The sequence below is a fragment of the Ceratotherium simum genome, chromosome 10, assembly GCF_057802395.1.
Source record: "Ceratotherium simum simum isolate JZ-2026a chromosome 10, ASM5780239v1, whole genome shotgun sequence".
NCBI classification, from domain to species: domain Eukaryota; kingdom Metazoa; phylum Chordata; class Mammalia; order Perissodactyla; family Rhinocerotidae; genus Ceratotherium; species Ceratotherium simum.
Genome location: NC_141909.1, coordinates 1,538,055 through 1,560,370, shown reverse-complemented (window position 1 = coordinate 1,560,370; position 22,316 = coordinate 1,538,055). Strand labels below are relative to the sequence as shown.

Below are 22,316 nucleotides of genomic sequence, written 5' to 3'. Positions count from 1 at the left end.
CAATACATATGACTACACATAGAACTCCCTGGGTTTTTTTGTGTGTGTGAGAAAGATGAGCCCTGAGCTAACATCCGTTGCCAATCCTCCTCTTTTCGCTGAGGAAGATTGGCCCTGAGCTAACATCCAGGCCCATCTTCCTCTATTTTATATGGGACGCCACCATAGCATGACTTGACAAGTGGTGCGTCGGTGCGCGCCCGGGATCTGAACCTGTGAACCCTGGGCCACCACAGTGACACGTGCGAACTTAACCACTATACCACCGGCCTGCCAGAGAACTCTGTTTTTAATAACCACAGTATTACACTGTATAACATGTAACAATTTAGATAACTTGTCACAAGCTCACTAGTTTTTTGCTATTACCAACAATGCTGTAATAAATAGCCTTATATTTTTCTGTCATCTTGTACACATTTTTAATACAGACAGTATACATAAAAGTGAAACCAGGTGGTTTCAAGTACTGGCACCCCTTAAACCTCACATTAACTCTTGACTTTAATGGGAATGCTTCTTACTATTTCCCCTAAGCATGATGTATGTACTGGAGATATATCCATCTACGTCTGTTTTTAAAAGATTGTTCTCAATCAATGGTGAATTTTTTTTTCCCCCAAAGCCCCAGTAGATAGTTGTATGTCATAGTTGCACATCCTTCTAGTTGCTGTATGTGGGATGTGGCCTCAGCATGGCCGGAGAAGCGGTGCGTCAGTGTGCGCCCGGGATCCAAACCCGGGCCGCCAGTAGCGGAGCGTGTGCACTTAACTGCTAAGCCACAGGGTCGGCACTCAACGGTGAATTTAACTAAATGCCTTTTCAACCAGCATATATAGGAATTACCATAGGATTCTTTTCCTTTTATCAATTAACATGCTGAATTACACTAACAGATTTCCTTGACCTTTGCATTCCTGAAATAAACCCCAGTCTTGGCTAATTATTCTTTAAATATTCTGTTAAATATTTTCCACTAATATTTTATGTAACATTTTTTCCATCAATATTTATAACCCAGATTTGGTCTTTCTTTTTCCATACTGGTGTCAACTTCACAATGCTTCATACACAGAATTTGGAAGCTTTCCTCTTCTATGACTTGGAATAATTTACAGAGCACTCGAGCTCACCACTGCTGGAAGGTTTGGTTAGATTTCTCGGTGCTGTCCGACCTGGTCCCCTTCAGGTGGCCAACTACACAACAACTTTATTTCTTGTTTGGTAGTTGTGCTGTTTAGAATCTGCCTTCTCTTTGGGGGTCAATTTTGAAAATTTATAGAAAATCATTAATTTCCCTCAAATGAGGTAGGTTTATTTCCACAGAACTGAGCAAAATCATATATGGTTTTTCTCTCACTTATTCTGTATATTTGTGCTTTCTCCTCCCGTTACCTATTAGGCTAGTTGATAGCTTATTTTACTTCCCCACTGTCCCTTGTACCCCAAAAGGCGCTCTTGGATTTTATTAGCTCCTTTGTTTGGTTTTCTGCCTCACTAACTTTTGCTCTTGCCACTAGCAGACAAGGCCTCTGGCCCCCTCAGGGGTATTTCACTGTTGCTTTCCTAATGTTGAGTGGGGTGTCCAGTTTACTCACTTTCTCTCTAGTTATTAATACACGCATTGAGGAGGACGGCGTTTCATTACCGTGTGCTACTTCTTTATGCGCATGTGAGCTCTCATGGTCTGAGAGAAGCTGGATTATATTCTAATACTGATGTGTTTTGATCCATTTCTTCCTGTAGTTCCTACTCTTGTTTCGTGACCACTGATACTGGACTGTTTCGATCGTCATGACCTGCACCTGTCACTGTTATAAGGCATCCTCATCTTGTTTACCGCTTTTCGCCCTGATCTGCAGCCTGCTTTCCTTTGCAGAATTTCACTTCCTTAGTGTGCCTGTCCGCTCTTTTCTCTTCACACTGTCTGCATCACTCTGTTCCAAGCGTCTCTTCCATACCACAACTTCCCAACTAGCAGGTCGGCCCGGGCAACTAGCCCTTCAGTCCTCTAACAAGCCACCCTCAACGACAAGCAATCCAGTCCACTTACCGGGGGACCAACCCAACGGTGTCTCTCTCTGAGAGGGCTTTTCTTTTACCAGGTGGCTTCAATCTAGTTACCTTTATCGACAGGACGGTATGTCTGGTCTTTGTTCTGTCATATATTTATGACATGCTTTCTGGTTTACTTGAGGGTGGTAATTTTTTACTACATGGTCTGTGTTTCTTCTGATAATCTGGAAGATTTACATTTTTGTTCTAGCGGATACCTTTATAACTGTACCTTCATAAAACATACCGTTTTCATCATTTTTTACTTGGGATGGCATTAACACCCTAACCTGAGCAATAATGATTAATGCCCTCCTTCTTTTTGCCACCCAACTTTAGAAGACATTATTTTCATGTTTATATCTTTTAATATATTTATAACTGTTTTATTTACTTTTTGAGCTTTAAAAAATATTTTTTGATGCTGGGTTTTTAAAGATGATGAAATTACAAAACTTTAATATTACTTCCTATCTCTTCTTCTCCTACCAACCTCTTTTATTTTTTTAAACCAATTTTTAAAATATACGACTTTCTTGTAGTATAATCCATACAAAGAAGTACAAGAATCCTAAGTGGACAGCATGATAAACTGTCACGAGATGAATATACCAGGCACCACCATCTAGATGAAGAAACAGGACATTACCAGCGCCCCAGAAGACCCTCTGGGGGTCCCTTCCCGTCGCTACCACCATCATCTCCTGGAAGTATCCCAGCTATGAGGTATGACAGCTGTGACATCTAAGAATGCATTCCTGTTGAGGAAACACCTAGGAGTACACATGCTGGGTCAGAGTGTTCCTAAATTCAGCTTTAGGCCACAGCCAACCAGCATTCCAAAGCGACTATAACAGCTTAGCCTCTACCAACAGGGCATGGCACTACTCCATTTTTTATATCCTCACCAACATTTGCTGTTGTCTATTTTAAAACTTTAGTCATTCTCTTGGGGGGTGTAAAGTATATCATTGGGGTTTTTAATCTTCGTTTACCTGACAATTAGAGGGTGAGTACCTTTTCGTAAATGTAAGGCCTATTTTCAACGGAGTTATCTTATCGATTTGTAAGAGCTCTTTATACATTCTGGATGAGCTGTCACTTACGTGTACATAAATATCTTCTCCCTTGCCTTTTCATGTTCTTAAGGGTGTCTCTGACAAACAGACATTACTAATTGTAACATAATAATTCATCTTTAATTTCTTTTATAGTTATTGTTTATGTTGCCTTCTGAAAGCTTTAGCATTTCACCTTCATGTTCAGATTCGTGGTGGCTCTACATGTGTGTGAGTGAGGCAGGGTCAGGACAGTCACCTAACACCACTGACGATGCTCTATTCTCCACTGTTCTCAGTGCCACCTCGTCAGCAACTGATGACCCTAATCCTGCGGGGCTGTTTCTGGACATTATTCTGCTCCACTGACCCATCCTTCCTTGAGCTAACACCATTAATTACTGTAATTATATTTTAAGTCTTGACTATATATGTATACTCAATTATAAATGTATATCCTCTCATTCTGTTCTTGTTCAATATTCTCTTCACTATGCTAGGCCCTATGTATTTCCACATAAATTTTAGAATTAGCTTATCATTTTCTATCTCCCCAAAAAAGCATAAACTGTTGGGATTAGAATTGGGATCCATGAACACGATATACATCTCTATTTAGGGTGGCTTTAACATCTCTCAGGGATGCAGTAGTCAGCAATTTTTCTTTTTGTAAAGGGCCAGATAGCAAATATTTTAGTGTTTGGGGGCCATATGGTCTTTGTCACAATCACTCAACTCTAGTGCTGCAGCCCAGGGCAACCAGAGACAAGATGTAAAGGAGCGGACACAGCTGTCCCAGGGAAACTTTGTCTCCAGAGACAGGCGGGAGGCCAAACCTGGCCTGCAAACCTTAGGTTGCCAAGCCCTGTTTTACAGTTTTCTGTATAGAGGTCTTACATATATTTTATTACATTTTAATGTTCTTTTAACGGCATTTCTTTTAAAATTTCGGTATGTTTATTGCTGATAGGAAAAAATACAACTGACTTTTGTATACTGACCTTGTTTCCTGAAACCTTGATAAATTCACTTATTAATTCTGGTAATTTATTTAAAGATCATTTTGGATTTTCTACGTCCACAACCATGACTTTTGCAAAAAAAAGAAAAACAGCTTTCTTTCTTTCTTTCACTTGGTATTTCTTTTTCTTGGTTTATAACATTGGCTAGCCCACCAGTGCAACACTGAATAAAGTGGTGACAGCACGGTGTCTCGATCCCACAACCAGAGAGATGCTTCCAACACTGCACCATGAAGTACGATGTTTTACTGTAGATTTTTCAGACAAACCTTTTATCAGATCTTACTTGGAATTAAAGTACTTTCTCCATCTATTGAGATGATCATATAATTTTTCCCCTTTAGCTTGTAAATGTGGTTAATTACAATATTTTTACTAGAATGACAGAAGAGCTTCATATTCTTGGAATAAACCGGCACTTGCTGGTAACATCCTATCCTTTGATACATCACAGCTTGGCAATATTCTATTGGGCTTTTACACCCACATTCACAACAGAGACTAGTACAGAGTGAAGAGCAACAAAAGCCAGACTTGTCTAAATGCTTTGTTTCATAGATTTGACTTTAGAAACAAGTAACTACGTTACATAATTAAATTCAATTTTGTTTTATAACTAAAAGCTATCCCTAAAAATTAAAAGCACAAATGAGACCAATCATTCTAACTGTATTGAGTTGGTGGCACAACCTTACGGGAGTAACTGTTTGCAGGAGCATTACAATGTGGGATCTGATGCGCTCACCCGGTGGGACACACTGCCACCGACTAACTGCTGCTACACTGCCGGGGGCAGCACCAGGACTCTTGTTCTAAGACAGGTGTGTGTATAGATGTGTATGGGGTGAGTGTCGTTGGATAGCAAATAACTGCATATGCTAATGTTAGAAACCAAGATTTCCAATGTCTAAGATACTAAAAGAAAAAAAGCCCTTTAATCCCAAATTTGAAGTGGAAGTATCACTATAAATGGAGGAGTTTTGAGGAGAAAAGCTGAAAGAAAACAGAGAACTAAGGACAAGGGACTGAAGGAGGAAGAAGACCCTTGGGAACCCTCTGTCCAAGAGCAGGATGAGAAGAAGAAAAGGCAAAATGCTGACTGTAAAGCAGGCAGAGCCAACTTACATCACAGCACACTCGCAGGATTCTGAAACCTTTTTATGAGTCTTCTTGCATAATCTCTTTAAAATCTCAGTGGACTTTAGGTCTCAATGATTGCATCATAAATTATTTTCCCTACCAAATTTAAATAATTTCTCAGATATAGGTTCAGCTTTTAGATCTCCTACTGTATCCCTAAGCATATCTGAATAAAATACAGTGAATAAAGCTGACTTATTATGTAGATCTGTTCCACTCCAGCGCTCATGGTTAACAGTCTGGAGAGCGAACCATCAACTCCCACACAATTGGCCGCCATGCTTTCATCCGAGTGTGAAAATCCTAAGGACTGATTTTTGTAGATTTTACATAGTTTAGCAGTCCTCCAGAAGGGCAGATTCTCTGGGACATGGGGGCAGTTTTAAAAATCACAGCATTAGCTAGCATTTACTAAATACTCACTAAATGCTAAATAACTGGCACACATCCCCACATGTAAACAAGTAACTCACTCCCATTTTACAAATAAGGACACTACATCTTAGAGAAGTCAAGTCACCCAGAGGCACAAAGCCACTGAGTTACAGTCAGGGTTGAATCTTCAGTCTGCCTAAGCACAGGTCAGGAGGCTCTTTGCGCACACTTTTACATTTCAGAATCACAAACAACTGCTCTTGGCAATACAAATGAAGTACTATTCCTGTTTCCAAACTACCCTGAAGAAACAACATGTGCTCTAAGTAGTTGTGAATTTTCCAACCTAAATACGACCCTCTAACACAAATTTTAAGGGAACAAATACTCAAAAATAAACTAATCAAACCATATTAACCAAAAAATTTGTCACCACCCCAAGAATAAGCATCTTTAAAGAGTAAAACACTGGGGCCGGCCCCGTGGCTTAGCGGTTAAGTGCGCACGCTCCGCTACTGGTGGCCCAGGTTTGGATTCCGGGCGCGCACCAATGCACCGCTTCTCTGGCCATGCTGAGGCCGCGTCCCACATACAGCAACTAGAAGGATGTGCAACTATGACATACAACTATCTACTGGGGCTTCGGGGGGAAAAAAAAAAAAAGTAAAACATTATACTGATTATATCAAATACAAGAAATCCCATAAACCACCAAACGTGCTCAATAAATCTTTGTAATTCAAGGTCTTGGAAGACATAAAATAGTTTAGTAAGGTCACAATGAAAATAGCCACAGGTGCAGAAATTTGGTTCCCATATGTACATATGTATCCACCAGCTTCAGACAATGAAGTGGTGCAGTGTCAGGGTACCACTCTGCAGAGACACCGATACAGACGGATATCTGCATCTCGACATTTACTAATGAAAAGTGGCAAGAGATCTGTGATTCTCGTGAATACTGTTGTCTGCATTTTTTTAAAACATAATGATGATAATGATGGCGACCACTCCCTTTAAAACAGGCAATACCTCCTGAGGACCCCAGAGGTAGACGTGAGCACAGCCTTAGCTTCATGAACACTTCAGCAGGAAAGCTATTTGTTGCATTTGTGATTACTGTGGCAATAAGTTCATTATTTACATTGATAAAGCCACCAGTTTAAAAACCATACCTCAGTTTCACGCTGTTTCTTTTTCTCTTCAAACTGTAATCGTCTCTGCAGTTCTTCCAGAGCAGCTCTATATATTGCATCTTGAGTGTTCTGAAGCTCAATGATTTGATCAAACACGGCTCTAAGCTGGTTTAAAAGTGCCTGAAGAGATAAGACAAATTTCTTTCTTTTTATCAATAGAGCCTCAACATGCTTATTACTAAGTTTTTCAAATAAAATAGTGATAATTAGTAAAAAGATACTACAAAACAAGCTATCAGCTCACGTTCCCAGTGCTCACTGTTGCTCACTCACTCATTATCAGACGTTCACCAAACACCTACCAGGCAGCAGCACCGCACCGGGTCCCGGGAAAGCACAGCAACTCTGTCTCACCAGAACAACACCAGCTCTCCCTGCAGATCACCTCCGGGCCTCACAACAACCTCACAAACCCCAAGTGCCACCCCAAAGTTCAAAGCTAGTAGTAAGGAGCTGGGTCAGGAGTGGAACTATTCCAAGGATTAGAGAGGAATGGAAAGCATCTCAATGTTCATTTTTGTGTGTGACACAAACCAAAACCAGACATGGAGAATATGGAAAAGGGTACTCTTAATAAAATATAAAAAACAAATTCTGCAAGGTTTTAAAAAACGGGTATTATATTTTATACCAGGAATGAAAGGATGGTTTAACACTGAGGGAAAAACTCTACACGTTTTGAAAACGTATCAGTGTCACAGTACATATTTCTAGTTCACTGCTTGTAAGTGTTGCAGAGTATTCTTCAGTATAAATCTACCATATTTTAGTTATTTGTTCTTAGTGTGGCACAGAAAGAAGGAGGAAACAATGAGATCCACTGCAGAAAATCATTTATGTAAATATAAAATATATCCATGCAAAATACCATGTATATACCTAAGGTCAGACAGCAAACACACTAACCCTGGTGCCAATGGTAGGGTAGGGGTAAGGGACTGGGGAGGGGGTGACATTAAACCGAACAAACATGAGAGGTCTTCTGTGGACGTGGACAACAGTGCACCACAAGTGAAGAGGAGGATTAACTCTATCCTCTGCCATCTTAGACTTTTTAAAAATCCATTAACAATTTGAGGGGGACAAAAGATAATCTCAATAGCGCACGGAAAAAAATCGTGTTAAAATTGAACACCAACTCGTGATTTATATAAAACATGTAAACAAACTAGGACTCGAAGGGAACCTCCTTAACTTGATAAAGGTCCTATCAGATGTCTTGGCAAACACCACAGTCAATGGCAAAACAAGACAACATCTCCTTAATCTCAAGAATAAGACAAGGAGTCCCACCGTGCTCCTAGTCAACCTAGCTAACACACTAAGGCAAGAAAAAACAGCAGAAGGCATACCCTGTGGAAAGAAAGAAACAAAACTGTTTTTCCTTGTAAAAAATACGATTTAAGCAGATCTAGAAAATATTGGAATAAAAAAATAGATAAAAGATCAAAGTAAAGAAATTAATAGCATTCCCTATAGACCAGCCAAATTCCACAAATTTAGTAATAATCTAACAAAAGATGTGTAAGATGTTTATAGGACAAAAATGGTATGACTTTATTGAGAAACATAAAAGAAACTAGACAACTGGAGAGGCTCCAGGTTCACGGATGGGAAGATACAACAAAGCCGATTTGGGGAGAAACTGAGACCTTGGACTAACTCCGTTGTTGAAGACAATTTGAGAGTTAGTGCAGACATTTGCAGTGCCATTCCCCTCACCATTATCTGATGGACACCCGTACCCTGCTAAAACACGTCCCTTTGTGAAGGGACAGTAATACGCAGGCTCAGATTTCATTTACCAAGTTGAGGCGGCACCATTAGCAGGTGAGCTAATGTCTGACTCTTACGTGAAACAAAACTGACTAGTATTTGCTGAACCATCCCTGGAACAACCTAATCCAAGAGAACTCAGATAATGCAAAGGGAACAGTTCATGTTCGCTCTCCCTCACGACAACACACTTGTGGGAAACAGCGCGCAGACTTGGCTGGGCCGACAGCAGGACCTGCGCAAGTGAAGCTGCTCCTCCAGCTGTGACGGCGACCCCGAGGTTCACACAGCAAACACCGTGCGCATCCCAAAAGTGGTCTGTTCTCTTGGAGGGGTCTTATTTTATAACATAAAAGCAAAGCAAAAGATAGAGACGGTCTAATTTTTTGTTTTTAATATTTCCTCTACTTTGCTTTTTACCATAGTCAAATAAAAATTTATTATTTTTGGAACAACTAATCTATGAGGTGATTTTCTGCTGTTTCGTTCAAGCTAAGGGTACAATATGAGCTTCATTTAGCAATTTATTCATACAGGATAACCGCAAAAGTGTGTCTGTGGTGACACCAGTTTGCTACAATTTACTGTGATTCAGGATTTTTCTCAACAATGCATAAACACAAATTACAAAATGTACACATACACCTGCAACTGTCATGCCACAACCTCCAACTTCAAAATTATGTGTATCAAACAGGCTTGTTTTTCTTACTAAGCGATATAATAAAAATATACTTAATTTATGTCAATAACAGATTGTTTGAAATATTGAGTTTCTTAGAAAACAAAAATATCCCTAGTGGTCATTTTAAATAAACCATCAAATTAAAAGTAAAACCATCAGCCAAGGGACCATTTCAGAAATGATTATAAAGCCTTTAGCATAATGACTCCTTCAGTGAAATTAGCTGGCACCAACTCACATGTAAACATTCCATTATCACAAGAAAACTATGTTACAGGCAAAAATATTTTCTCCTTGGATTCTGTTCATATCAGTGGAAATCTTCTAGAGGCAAGAAGGGTGACTACTGAACTCATTTCACACAGAATTTTCATATTTAAGTGGGCTAAAACTCCTATATTACCAACTGAGTTCTTATTTACCACAATTAATCTGATTTCAGTGTGGGTGTAATCCTCAGTAGGATAATATAATCCTGAAAAAAATTAAATCTATCATAAATATCTCCATAAACACACACACGAGATGACTTTTAATTGTTTAAAAACAGTAGCAACTAACAGTTACGTACCAGGTACTATGAGAAACAGTTTACATGAATTACGTAACTTACTTCTCAAAAATCTACAGAAGAGAGGCGAGTATCGTACCCTTTTAAAACAAGAGAACACTGGGGCCAAAAGCTGTGAAGTGAGACCGAGACCTCGGTCTATCTGCCTGCAGAGCCCCTGTGCTGTCTGACCAGGACACTTAGGACACACGTGGCAGTGAAGGCCTTGAGTCCAGGAGCAATGTCCTAGTCGTTACTACATCAACTCATCCAACAGTGTATGACAATACTCATCTACATCTACTGAATAATAAATGTGTCAACTGAAAGACAATTCACAAACTTTCTATGATCTCAGCTTGATAAAGATGAGGTTTAGTAATAGTCAGAGGCTAAAAGTCTTGAGACATGCATTTTTTTTTTAATTTTTTGTTTATTGCAGTAACATTGGTTTATAACATTGTATAAATTTCAGGTGTACATCATTATACTTCTATTTCTGCATAGATTACACCATGTTCACCACCCAAATACTAATTACAACCCATCACCACACACATGTGCCGAATTATCCCTTTCTCCCTCCTCCCTCCCCCTTTCCCCTCTGGTAACCACCAATCCAATCTCTGTCTCTATGTGTTTGTTTATTGTTATTATCTACTACTTAATGAAGGAAATCATACGGTATTTGACCTTCTCCCTCTGACTTATTTCACTTTGCATAATACCCTCAATGTCCATCCATGTTGTCACAAATGGCTGGATTTCATCGTTTCTTATGGCTGAGTAGTATTCCATTGTGTATATATACCACATCTTCTTTATCCATTCGTCCCTTGATGGGCAGTTAGGTTGCTTCCAAGTCTTGGCTATTGTGAATAACGCTGCAATGAACACAGGGGTCCGTGTATCTTTATGCATTGGTGTTTTCAAGTTCCTTGGATAAATACCCAGCAGTGGAATAGCTGGATCATATGGTAGTTCTATCCTTGATTTTTTGAGGAATCTCCATACTGTTTTCCATAGTGGCTGTACCAGTTTGCACTCCCACCAGCAGTGTATGAGAGTTCCCTTCTCTCCACATCCTCTCCAACACATGTTGTTTCCTGTCTTGTTAATTATAGACATTCTGACGGGCGTGAGGTGATATCTCATTGTAGTTTTGATTTGCCATTTCCCTGATAGTTAATGATTTTGAACATCTTTTCATGTGTCTGTTGGCCATCTGTATATCTTCTTTGGAGAAATGTCTCTTCAGGTCTTTTGCCCATTTTTTAATTGGGTTGGTAGTTTTTTTTGTTGTTGAGATGCATGAGTTCTTTATATATTTTGGAGATTAAGCCCTTATCAGATGTATGGTTTGCAAATATCTTCTCCCAATTGTTAGGTTGTCTTTTTGTTTTGTTGATGGTTTCCTTTGCTGTGCAGAAGCTTTTTAGTTTGATGTAGTCCCATTTGTTTATTTTTTCTATTGTTTCTCTTGCCCAGTCAGACATGGTGCTTGAAAATACATTGCTAAGACCGAAGTCGAAGAGCGTACTGCCTATGTTTTCTTCTAGAAGTTTCATAGTTTCAGGCCTTACATTCAAGTTTTTAATCCATTTGGAGTTAATTTTTGTGTATGGTGTAAGGTAAGGGTCTACTTTCATGTTTTTGCATGTGGCTATCCAGTTTTCCCAACACCATTTGTTGAAGAGACTTTCTTTTCTCCATTGTATGTTCTTGGCTCCTTTGCCAAAGATTAGCTGTCCATAGATGTGTGGGTTTATTTCTGGGCTTTCGATTCTATTCCATTGATCTGTGTGTCTGTTTTTGTGCCAGTACCATGCTGTTTTGGTTACTATAGCTTTGTAGTATATTTTGAAATCAGGGAGTGTGATACCTCCAGCTTTGTTCTTTTTTCTCAGGATTCCTTTAGCTATTCGGGGTCTTTTATTGTCTCATATAAATTTTAGGATTCTTTGTTCTATTTCTGTGAAAAATGTTGTTGGAACTTTGATAGGGATTGCATTGAATCTATAGATGGCTTTAGGAAGTATGGACGTCTTAACTATGTTAATTCTTCCAATCCAAGAGCACCCAATATCTTTCCATTTCTTTTTGTCTTCTTCAATTTCTTTCAGCAATGTTTTATAGTTTTCCATGTACAGCTCTTTCACCTCTTTGGTTAAGTTTATTCCTAGGTATTTTATTCTTTTTGTTGCAATTGTAAATGGGATGGTATTCTTAATTTCCCTTTCTGCTACTTCGTTATTAGTGTATAGAAATGCAACTGATTGTTGTATCCTGCAACTTTACCATATTCGTTTATTACTTCTAAAAGTTTTCTGGTGGATTCTTTAGGGTTTTCTATACATAAAATCATGTCAAGATGTGCATTTCTTAAATTACTAATTACATTCAAAGTATTTTAAATTATTCTTATGCCATTATTTCAACGTATTTATAAAAATTCTATATAGAAGCATCTTTGATCTGAGCAATTTTTTAACACATATGATCAATAATTCTTTAATAATGAAATGTGGCATATCAAAGTATGTTTTCCCAGCCATGTGTGACTAACCCAGATAGATATACTAAAAGTGAAGACAAAACGAAAGCCCTTTCAAGCAGTGTTTGAAGAGAGTGGAGGCCTAGTCAGAAGCAGCCCTCTGCAAGCCTGAAACTTCTCTGAAGTCGCATATTTAACATCAAAAACGCACTTGAAATTTTGCCTCCTACTTCAAGATACATTTGTTTCAAGTGAAAGCAACATGTCCCTTATTTCCCTAGATCTTTGAATAAAATCAAAACTCCAGGAAGACTTGCCACATGGAATGTGCAACTTTGAGAACAGGGGCCTAAAGGAAAGGAGAGAAGCACAGGCCTGGGAAGCTTAGGGTTCACCTCCACAGACACCTACGTTCTAACTCATGCAGCAAGATGCTGACTTCACGAAGGCAGAACAGAGGAAACAGAGAAGACTGTCATCCTAGATGAGAAAATGTACGTGCAGCCTGGAGGGCTCCGTTCTCCTGAACTTCCAGATAGGACACCTACCGTTTGTTTTGTTCTTACAGCAGTCTACTTGGTTTATTGTGTTCAGATATTATCCCTCTGCAACTCAAAACCATCACTCATGATTAATTTTTCTCTTTTAAACAACCAGAAGAAGATATTATTATTATATCTAGAAATAAACAGGTATTATCATATCCTTCACCATTTTTATATCCATTTTAGAGCATGTCTTGTTTCAGCACTACTGTTCCAATTGTGTTCAGAAACAGTACTCCTGGAACATCAAACTACTAATAAAACTGCCTTAATTACTACTAATGTGGGCATCAGGCGATTTCTAAGATCCTCCATTTGACAGGAACCCAAGGAAAGAAGACTATTATTATTTCTGCTTCCTGTTTCTAAACAACACATCAGTCTTACTCTGGAGTCGGCATCCAGCAGGCACCGGGAGATGATGGTATCCAGGAACACCTCGTGCGCTGCAATGATATGGTCCAAGTCTTGGGCCTGCTGCACTTTGTTCCAAAGTTCATCCCAAGAACATTCAAGCACCTGGGAAACAACGACGAGAAACTAGGGATAAGGTCATGTTCTTCCCAGTACAGTGTCTTTTACAAAATACACCACACACAAGCAGAAGGCATGACTTATTTAAACTAAAATAACAGATGATGGGAACGTACCTCAAACGTAATGTAATACTGCATCTGATGAATGAAATGGACCATCTCAGATGCCAGGATATGGCAGTGATGCAGCACCCCAGAGAACTCTGCAAGAGAGCCACAGAACTGATGTTAGACACCATCGGGAGCACACTTAAGACCAACACAAGGCTCTCCCTCCCATGTATCTGCAATCTACCTTAAAAAAAAATCACTAGCTTTAACTCTTGACCCCTTAAAACAGGAAACAACCTTTCCATAATCAATTTCTGTGCCATTCAAGCTAAACAAGGACTTCGCTATCTAATCAAGTAGCACTATATAATTTTACAGAATATAAGGACGTAAAAAGAAATGGCATAAAAAGAAATAATTGTATTTGAAAACTAAATAAAAAAATTTTATTTTATAATAATGCAACATATTGAATAAATATAAGCGCAATTTTTTGGCTTCTTTACAATCAGACTGCCTGCTGTGCATGAAACATTTACTATTCCCCAGCTATTTGGAGAAAAAATTAACATTTCCTTAAGGACTCGAATGTGACCTTGTCACCTGAGAGAAACATGAACCTTGAAGGGAGATGGGCCTGAGGCCAGACTCCGCTTCTATTCTTTACGAGATTATAAAACCATCAAAAAGCTCAAAGGTCACCAAGTAGCAGCCGTTCTTTGCTCACACTGTTCATTTTTCATTCAAAGCCCTACCAGAGTATCATGGGCCACTACCATACATGAGGGTTCATCGGAGATGGGCCATCAGAGGAATGACTACAAGGAGATTTCAATATGGGTCAGACTTGACATGTTTCTGTTACTGCTCCAAATGCCTTTAATAAGCTACCTACATAAATAATTTGTCACTGTTATTCGAGAAACTGTTCCTGTCCCTTCTTAAGAGAGTAATGAGGAAGTGAGATATATAGACAGGCGTGAAAAAAATAGTGGCAATATGTAATTTAAAAAATACTCCTTTCTACAAGTTAGGGATTAAGTGACACAGCGCAGATTTCACTGGCCTGGTTTAACATACACTATTTGGCCAGAGAAGAAACAGCACGGCCATCTCAGAAGATCAGCACATGCTTCAAATCCACCTGATATCTTCCACGTTAGGAATCTGTAATCCACGAAGATGGTAAACATTCATCCGAAGAACAGGTTATAAGCTTTAAATTTGATTTGTAAGCTTAGAATGAAGAATGTACTCTTCCCTATTAAAACTATCAAAGGGGGCTAGGATTTCTAGTCTAATACTCATAGCCTATTTAACTAAAATTACTTTCCAATGTAAAAGAGCATAATAAAATGCTGTTTTAACTGATACTCATCCACATTATGGTATAAGTAAGCTTCTCTATTTTGGGTTTTAACCCAGAGCTGGAACGGTAGTCTTCCTTGGAGAACAGGCTGCGTATATTAAAAGCAGTCAACATGCACACAGGCGTGCACAACACACACTGGTTCTCAAGGTCTTTCTTGGGTGTGATTTGAGTTCTCTGTAGCGTCGCAATCCAAGTTATACGAAACAGTCTAGATACTATTTGTGGAAGTTTTTTTTTTTTTATTGTTCTTAATTTTATCACAGAATTCTGGTGGACTTTTTCATCAGGAAACAAACGGAGTAATGTCTTTACAAATCATACATAACAATACTCAGGTCTCACTGTGCTATCCACCGTCTCTAGCACGCTCTGAATATTTCCTAAAACGCGCTGCTCTGCGTGTATTCACAGCGATGCCCTGGGTTAAGTATACAGCCTGGGGGACAACTGTGCAGTTTACACTTACTTACCATCCCTACGTTTTCCTACCAGAGGCAGTTTAGCATCACTGACAAACTTGTAGCCTTCATCACACACTCCTGAGAGACGACTTATGAAAATGTTAAGTCGACTACCCTCAGCACTCTCTCTGGGGGACCCTATATTTATTACAGAAGCATAAAAACTTTTCTGTGGCTACCCTCCATCATCTAGCTGCAAGTCAATTTTCTGTACGTAACGGAAGAAGCTCAATTCCACGAAAATTCAAGTTTTTAATGCTCTTTTTACTCTAAATTTCTTGGGTCTCCCTAAAGTTTCCCACTGGAGTTACACCGACAGCCCACAGCACTTGGAGAACAGGTAGATTTAGTAGCGTGTTAGGCATTTTTGCTAATATTCTCACATTTCATTTTCAAGCTACTTCATAATCCAGTAATTTTTCTCTGGCATTAAGACAGCTTGATAATAGATGTATAGTGATTAAATCATTAACTCTCTATGTTATACTCTCTGATTTACCTGAGTGCACAATTTCTCCACTACCAATTAATCTTCTAGATTCTTTTTTTTTTTTTGTGAGGAAGATCAGCCCTGAGATAACATCCATGCTAATCCTCCTCTTTTTGCTGAGGAAGACAGGCTCTGAGCTAACATCTTCTAGATTCTTTAATGTCATCCACATTTAGAAATAAAAATGCAACTGAATGACTCAAAACAAAAACATCTGCTAAAAAAATCATCACATAATGTTGGTGTCAACCTAAAATTTATGGCATTCAACCTCAGCAAGTCCCCCACGCTGCCCGGAAATCCTTTATTTTTTCTCCCTTACTCTCAAACAGCTGTTTTCAGCCGTCAGCATCCTCAAATCCTTGATCCACTGCCTTCTCTCCATTCTCCCTCCTCCTTCCTCTGTCATAAGGGAGAGCAGCCATCAGGTGGGGGCCTCCACCTTCTGGCCTCCAAGCCCACACACTCATCACCAGCACAGCTTTAAGGCTAATCTCCGCCCCACTTTCATACTCTGAATGTCCTCTTCCTCTCTTCCTTTGTCAACCTCTATTTTCTTCTTCACATCAGCATTTAAAATGACTCTTTAAACAAAGCTCTCCAGTCACCCCTGTTTCTTCTGTGCAAGAGTGACTATCGCCCATCGTCTTCTCACTGCAGAGTGAGTGCCACTGATCTGCCCTAGCCAAGTCACCTCACCTGACTGTCAGGAACAGTTTTCAGTCTTCACCTTAGCTGATTTCCTGCAGCTCTGCTCTATCTGATCCTCCCTGAAATACTTCCTCCCCCAGCTTGAGAGAGACTACCTTCTCCCAGTGCTCTGCCCACCCTTCTGGCTGTTCTTCCTCATCTGCTGTAGGAGGCTGTTCCACTTCTCTTTGCTCCACAACTCTTTCTTTTCTCTATTTCTAGGCCACCTCATTAATGCCATGGCTTCAAGTATCATCTAAGCTAATGACATCTAAAGTCTTTACCTCTAGTTCGATCTGTCTGGCCTTCAGATCAACTGAACCAAATGCGTTGCATACATATATCCTTAAAAACATCTCAAATTGGGGCTGGCCCAGTGGCGTAGCGCTTAGGCTCATGCGCTCCGCTTCAGCAGCCCAGGGTTCACAGGTTCGCATCCCAGGCATGGACCGATGCACCGCTTGTCGAGCCATGCTGTGGCAGCGTCCCATAGAGAGTAGAAGAGGATGGGCACAGATGTTAGCCCAGGGCCAATCTTCCTCAGCAAAAAGAGGAGGATTGGCAATAGATGTTAGCTCAGGGCTAATCTTCCTCACAAAAAAAAAAAAAAAAATCTCAAATTAATGTGTCTGAATTGGAAGCATTACCCCCAAACATGGTGCTCCTCCAGCGCTCCCTGGCCTGGTGAATGACACCACCACCCACCAGCTCCTCAAGTCAGAGACAAGCTTCCACCCTAACTCCAGCTCCTCCTCACCTCGGCACTGTCACTCACCAATCCTGCCTCCCACATCTCTCTCACATCCATCCACCCTCCCAGCCTCACGCTGCTGTGTTCACCAAGGCCAACGGTGTCCCTCACACACGATTACAACTGATGGTCTGCCCACCTCCATCCTCGCCCCTCAGATCCATTTTTCTCAATGACGCCAGAAGGACTTTCAGAAACACAAATCCAGGAGTATCACTCCTCAGTGTAAACCCTTCAATGTTCCCACTGCCATTAAAGTCAAACTAGCCAACACAGCCTCAAGACCTGGTCCCTGCTTCACTCTCCAGTCCCATCCCCCACCCTCTTTCTGAATATGCTATTCTGACAAGACCACTGCCCTACCCCCCACACTCTTCCCTTGACCAACACGCTCATCCCTAGATGCCAACCTGGTCGTCACCGCCTCTGGGAGGCCTTCTTTATCCTACCCACATCTGTCAGGTGTCTCCTTTTCATGTTCCTACAGCACCTGGTCTTTCCCATATCAAACAACTTATCACGGTGTATTTTAAGTTCTTGTTAAAATGCCCATTTTGCCCTAATAAGCAATGAACTTCTTGACGACAGGGACCTTGTTTGTCATATCCATCACTGGATACCAAGAACAGGCAGCACAAAGTAAGCCCTCAATAATTACATACTGAATGAGTGATTCCAATCCTCAAAATGAAAGAAGATAGTCTGCATTCACCTATGTCTTAACTATCTAAATTCACATGCTTTTCAAAAGGTTTCCAGCACCAAGGCAAATACAGCAACAGTGTTAAAATATGTGTTCTTTTCTTTTATAGTCTTAAAGTACTACCAAATAATATATTTTCTTTCTAGAAAAATCATCATCTTTTCTTGTGTCTAAAATGAGTACAGAGGATGGTCTTTAATGACATCTTTCTACAATAAAGCCTCTGAGGATGAAGAGACCTATGGCTACTGCTATGAGGACACTACTGAAAGGAATTCAAAAAAATAATCCACATAACAAACGTGTGAAATCCCTATAACACCACAAGTCTTTCTCTTTCCATGTGAGAAACCAGTCAACTGCGATGTGCTCTAAGTGTTTCAGACCTTCTCACTGCCTGGTTAAGGCTCTAACAACCAACTCCAAATCCAACTCATACGCAGATCAAATTCACAAGGTATAGTTTGGTCCTTTAATTCCTAAAAAGTACAACTTACACCTGCAACACCCCTTGAATCTCTTTACCTAGCACCTTGAAAATACATTTAAAACATACTTAAAATGTAAGTACTTGTGTTTTTATGGCTGACCCACAAATAACTATGTAATTTTAAGAATCCTAAAAGCAAGGCAACATTTGCACTGAGGTCCAATAAATACATAAATACAGTTCCTCTCCCACCAGGTTAATTTAACAGCAGACAGTTTTAAACACAAAATCAAGAATGACCATTCTTTCCTTTAGCCTAGTCAAGATCTAAGTGTTGGATTCATTTGTAATTCTCTACTGCCCTCTAAAGGTTGTTGAAAGAACTTCAAGTTTGATTTAAAAACAGAAAGGGCCCCTATAGGACTTGACCACATTGTTTAGGCATCTTCAGCCAGAAGCATCTGCTCATCTGGAGACAGACTATAAATAGTGCTGAGAGTTGTTAAAAACTATCAAAGTTTCTTCTTCTAAAATACCCTAAAACAGTTTCTTCACAATTTCAAAAGCCCCTCCTTCAACCTGTACTTACAACTGATGCTACTATGTTTAAAAGTGGCTTGATCAAAGCACCCATCTGATTTACTTCTCAAGACTAAGGGCTCAAAGGACGTTGGTAAGAACCAGGATATTTCACAGCTCCTGCTAGGAATCTCTCATCTGTTCAGGTCCTCCCGCAAACACCCCTGGTATCCATTCTACACCAGGCAGGGGGTCACGACGACTCTCCTGGGGGGGCACTAGTCTGACTGCTTTACACAGATTTCATCCTGACAGTCCTGGGAAGGGAGTGCTGCCATCATCCCCACCCCCCAGGCAGGGAAATTGAGGCAGAAGATCAGGAACTCAGCTGAGGCCACAGAGCCTGATGCTGTTAGAGAGGGACTAACCCAGGCAACACAGCCCAGCATCTGTGCTGACAAGGAACCACTCGGCCTCCAAGTCCAGCAGAGAGAATGTGGTATAAACGTATAATTACTGAGGACTGCTGACTCATCCATATACACAAAAATGATGTACACAAGAAGAAACTTTTAAAGAGAAAAATGTCTACTCATCTTTTAAGGTATCATTTCACTAAGTCTAGAACAGTCAATTGTAGATGAATCATTATTATATCAATCACCAAGAAAGAAAAACAGCTGCCAATTAACTGACAAAATGCCATTAAGAGTCTCACGGGGACATGTCACCTACGCCTCTCACTCCCACCACATTCAATTTTATTTCCAATAATGACCAAAAAGGAGATTATTTTAATACCACTCTTTTGGGGAGGGGGAACCTCCATTCACTCCCTCCCCTCAGTACACAAAAGTTCAGAAAGAATACAAGCTCACTTACCTATATTTGTCTATTTCATTTTGTTAAATGTTTCTTGAAATACAAATTTAGTTGCCACTAATAGCGACACTTTTTAGACTAATTAAATCTAACAAAAAAATTCCATACCACCAGAAAGAAATCTTTACACCATTTTAGTATCAACAACTGTTTTTTGTCCAGCTGAATGGCAAATATATAAAAACGTGTATAAACATCTTACTAGACCATTGTCAAAACCCTTTGTCCTAAGCAAATCATTTTCAAGTATAACTATTTACTCCAAACAACTTATTTTGGTGAATATTATTAAAATGATATCTGGGGTGATCATTATTGATGCTGTACTTATGACCAAACATTCTATACACACTATGAATACATGAAGACCTCCAAAGGCTGCTGACAGGAGCACTTTATGGAATCTTTCTATATTTTTGCCTCAGATTTACGGTGGGTGGGACGTTTCTAAATTTGCTGTATTAACAAAACTAACTAGCTGGTTGATTTCTGCTCATTAAGTTGCCTAGCCATTAACAACTTTAAAACACTTTCCTATAAACTAAAGGTAAGAACGTTACAACCCAATAGAAACATGGGCAAAAAAACAATTTCCTGGAAAAAAATGAACAAATAAATGGCAAAAGAAAAAGAAGAAAAAAGTGTTTACACTCATCAATAACGTTAAAAGTGTTAAAAAAAAAATTAAAATGAACTTCCATTTTCACCTATCAAATTGACAATTTGTTTGAACCCAATGTTAGCCATAAAAAACGGCAATACAGACAACTTTCAAGCAGTGAGAGCTGTGCTTATGGGGATGTAAATTAAATTGGTACAATCTTCCTGAAAAGTAATCTGACAGTATGTACCAACAGAGTTAAAATATAAATACTAAGTATTAGTAAATATAAAGTAAAACTAAAATTCATACCTGTTAACCCAGCAATTCCATTTCCAATTCATCTATTCTAAAGAAATATTCAAAGGCATATAAATATATATTTATAAAAAGCTTATAACATTATTTATATTAGTGGAAAACAGTTTTAAAAAAACTACATGTATGTCCAACCGAAGAAAAAAGATAAAATGATATGGACACATGAGGCAATATTATGCTACTAAAAATATTTTAGAAGAAGTTTTAATGAAAAGGGAAAAGGATCAGTGAAAAAAGATGAAACTAAACTGTATCAAGGATCAAGTTATGTTAAAGTTACTAATTTTATGAAAGATAAAAATATATATTTTTCCCTTGCACAGAAAATTGATCAAACAAATGTATTAGTTATCTTCAAGTAGAAAACAAAACTCATTGCTGTTTATTCAATACAAGAGAAAAGCAAATTCATATAGACATTGCTAAGCTGATATTCACATCAGAAAAATAAATCACGACCAGCTAATACTTAAAATTGTTATGAAGCTCAGATTTCCTAGGGCTAAAAATAATACAGATGCTTATTTTGAAAGGAGAAGAGTAACACAATGACAAAGTATTTGCATTACATTGAATTGATCTAAATCAGACAATAAGAAAGATGCTGGCACAGAGAAGTGACAGCTAGGAACCACTCTACTTACTAGTATTAAGAAGACTGCAGACAGAAGGAGCATCACCAGCAAACTGAATAACTTACAAGTACACACCCAGAGAAACCAGTGAGTAACCTGTGACACACCACAAGAAAGGCTCGTGACACAACGGGAAAGAGGAACAGATGCAGAGCCAGGAGGCAGTGCGAGATTCTCTCAGCGACTGATTCCTCCTGGCTCCTTTCAAGAGGCAACCCACATTTACCAGAAAGTGGAGGTTGAAGGCAATATTTACCGTCCACACCATTACAGTATTTAAAGAAAACGTCCCCTCTCACTTTCTTCTCAGCCATTGCAGAGGATCCCTACTGTTAACTTTCTATAAAATGAGTCTAGAGGAAGCTAGGCCAGGAGCATAAGAGTATCATGCTCCACCAGAAAAGACCTGCTGGGTACAGAGAAAGCATGGACGCCCAATAAAAACTGCTGATTCCATATGTCAATACACAGCCAGTCCCTACCAGGCCTCAAGCCTTCTAGGGTGTCATTATTCTGGAACTCTGGGAGTTGCTCAAGGATCAGCCTTGACCTAGTACACGAGTAGAGATCACACACGCCTTTCTTCAAATAACTGCTCCTTTTTAAATAATTACTTTCACCAATCAAAGCATTAAGAGTATAACAGTTTAGTTCTTCTTTAGAGACATTTGTTGAAATACTTTCTCAAAGGTCTTGAACGAATCGATTTTGATATAAAGATTTCAAAATTATTCATAATTGAAGTCATTTGATATTTATAACATTAAAATAAACTTCACTGTCTGGTATGAGAATTTTTACTATAGCTTTTAATTATAAAATAATATTATAAAATATTATAAAATAATTCCATTTCCATGTCCTGGTTTATGAACCAAAACAAAACATTAAAGCAATTCCCAAACAGACTTTAATTAAAACATTAAGTGAATTTTAAATGATCCAGTGATTTATTAAACAGCTTTCGTTGCTTAAAAA

General features: G+C 39.2%; 1 protein-coding gene across 1 annotated transcript in view; it reads right to left on the bottom strand.

The window, feature by feature from the left end:
* The window catches only part of TUBGCP3 (tubulin gamma complex component 3), an 80,316-nt gene that overhangs the window by 3,814 nt on the left and 54,186 nt on the right, over positions 1 to 22,316 (bottom strand). Inside the window, exons 18-20 of the mRNA XM_004423180.3 lie at positions 13,547 to 13,635; positions 13,284 to 13,415; positions 6,826 to 6,966 (exon numbers count right to left, since the gene is read on the bottom strand). Of these exons, the coding sequence (XP_004423237.1) occupies positions 6,826 to 6,966; positions 13,284 to 13,415; positions 13,547 to 13,635 (362 nt within the window). The remainder of the gene's footprint in view (positions 1 to 6,825; positions 6,967 to 13,283; positions 13,416 to 13,546; positions 13,636 to 22,316) is intronic.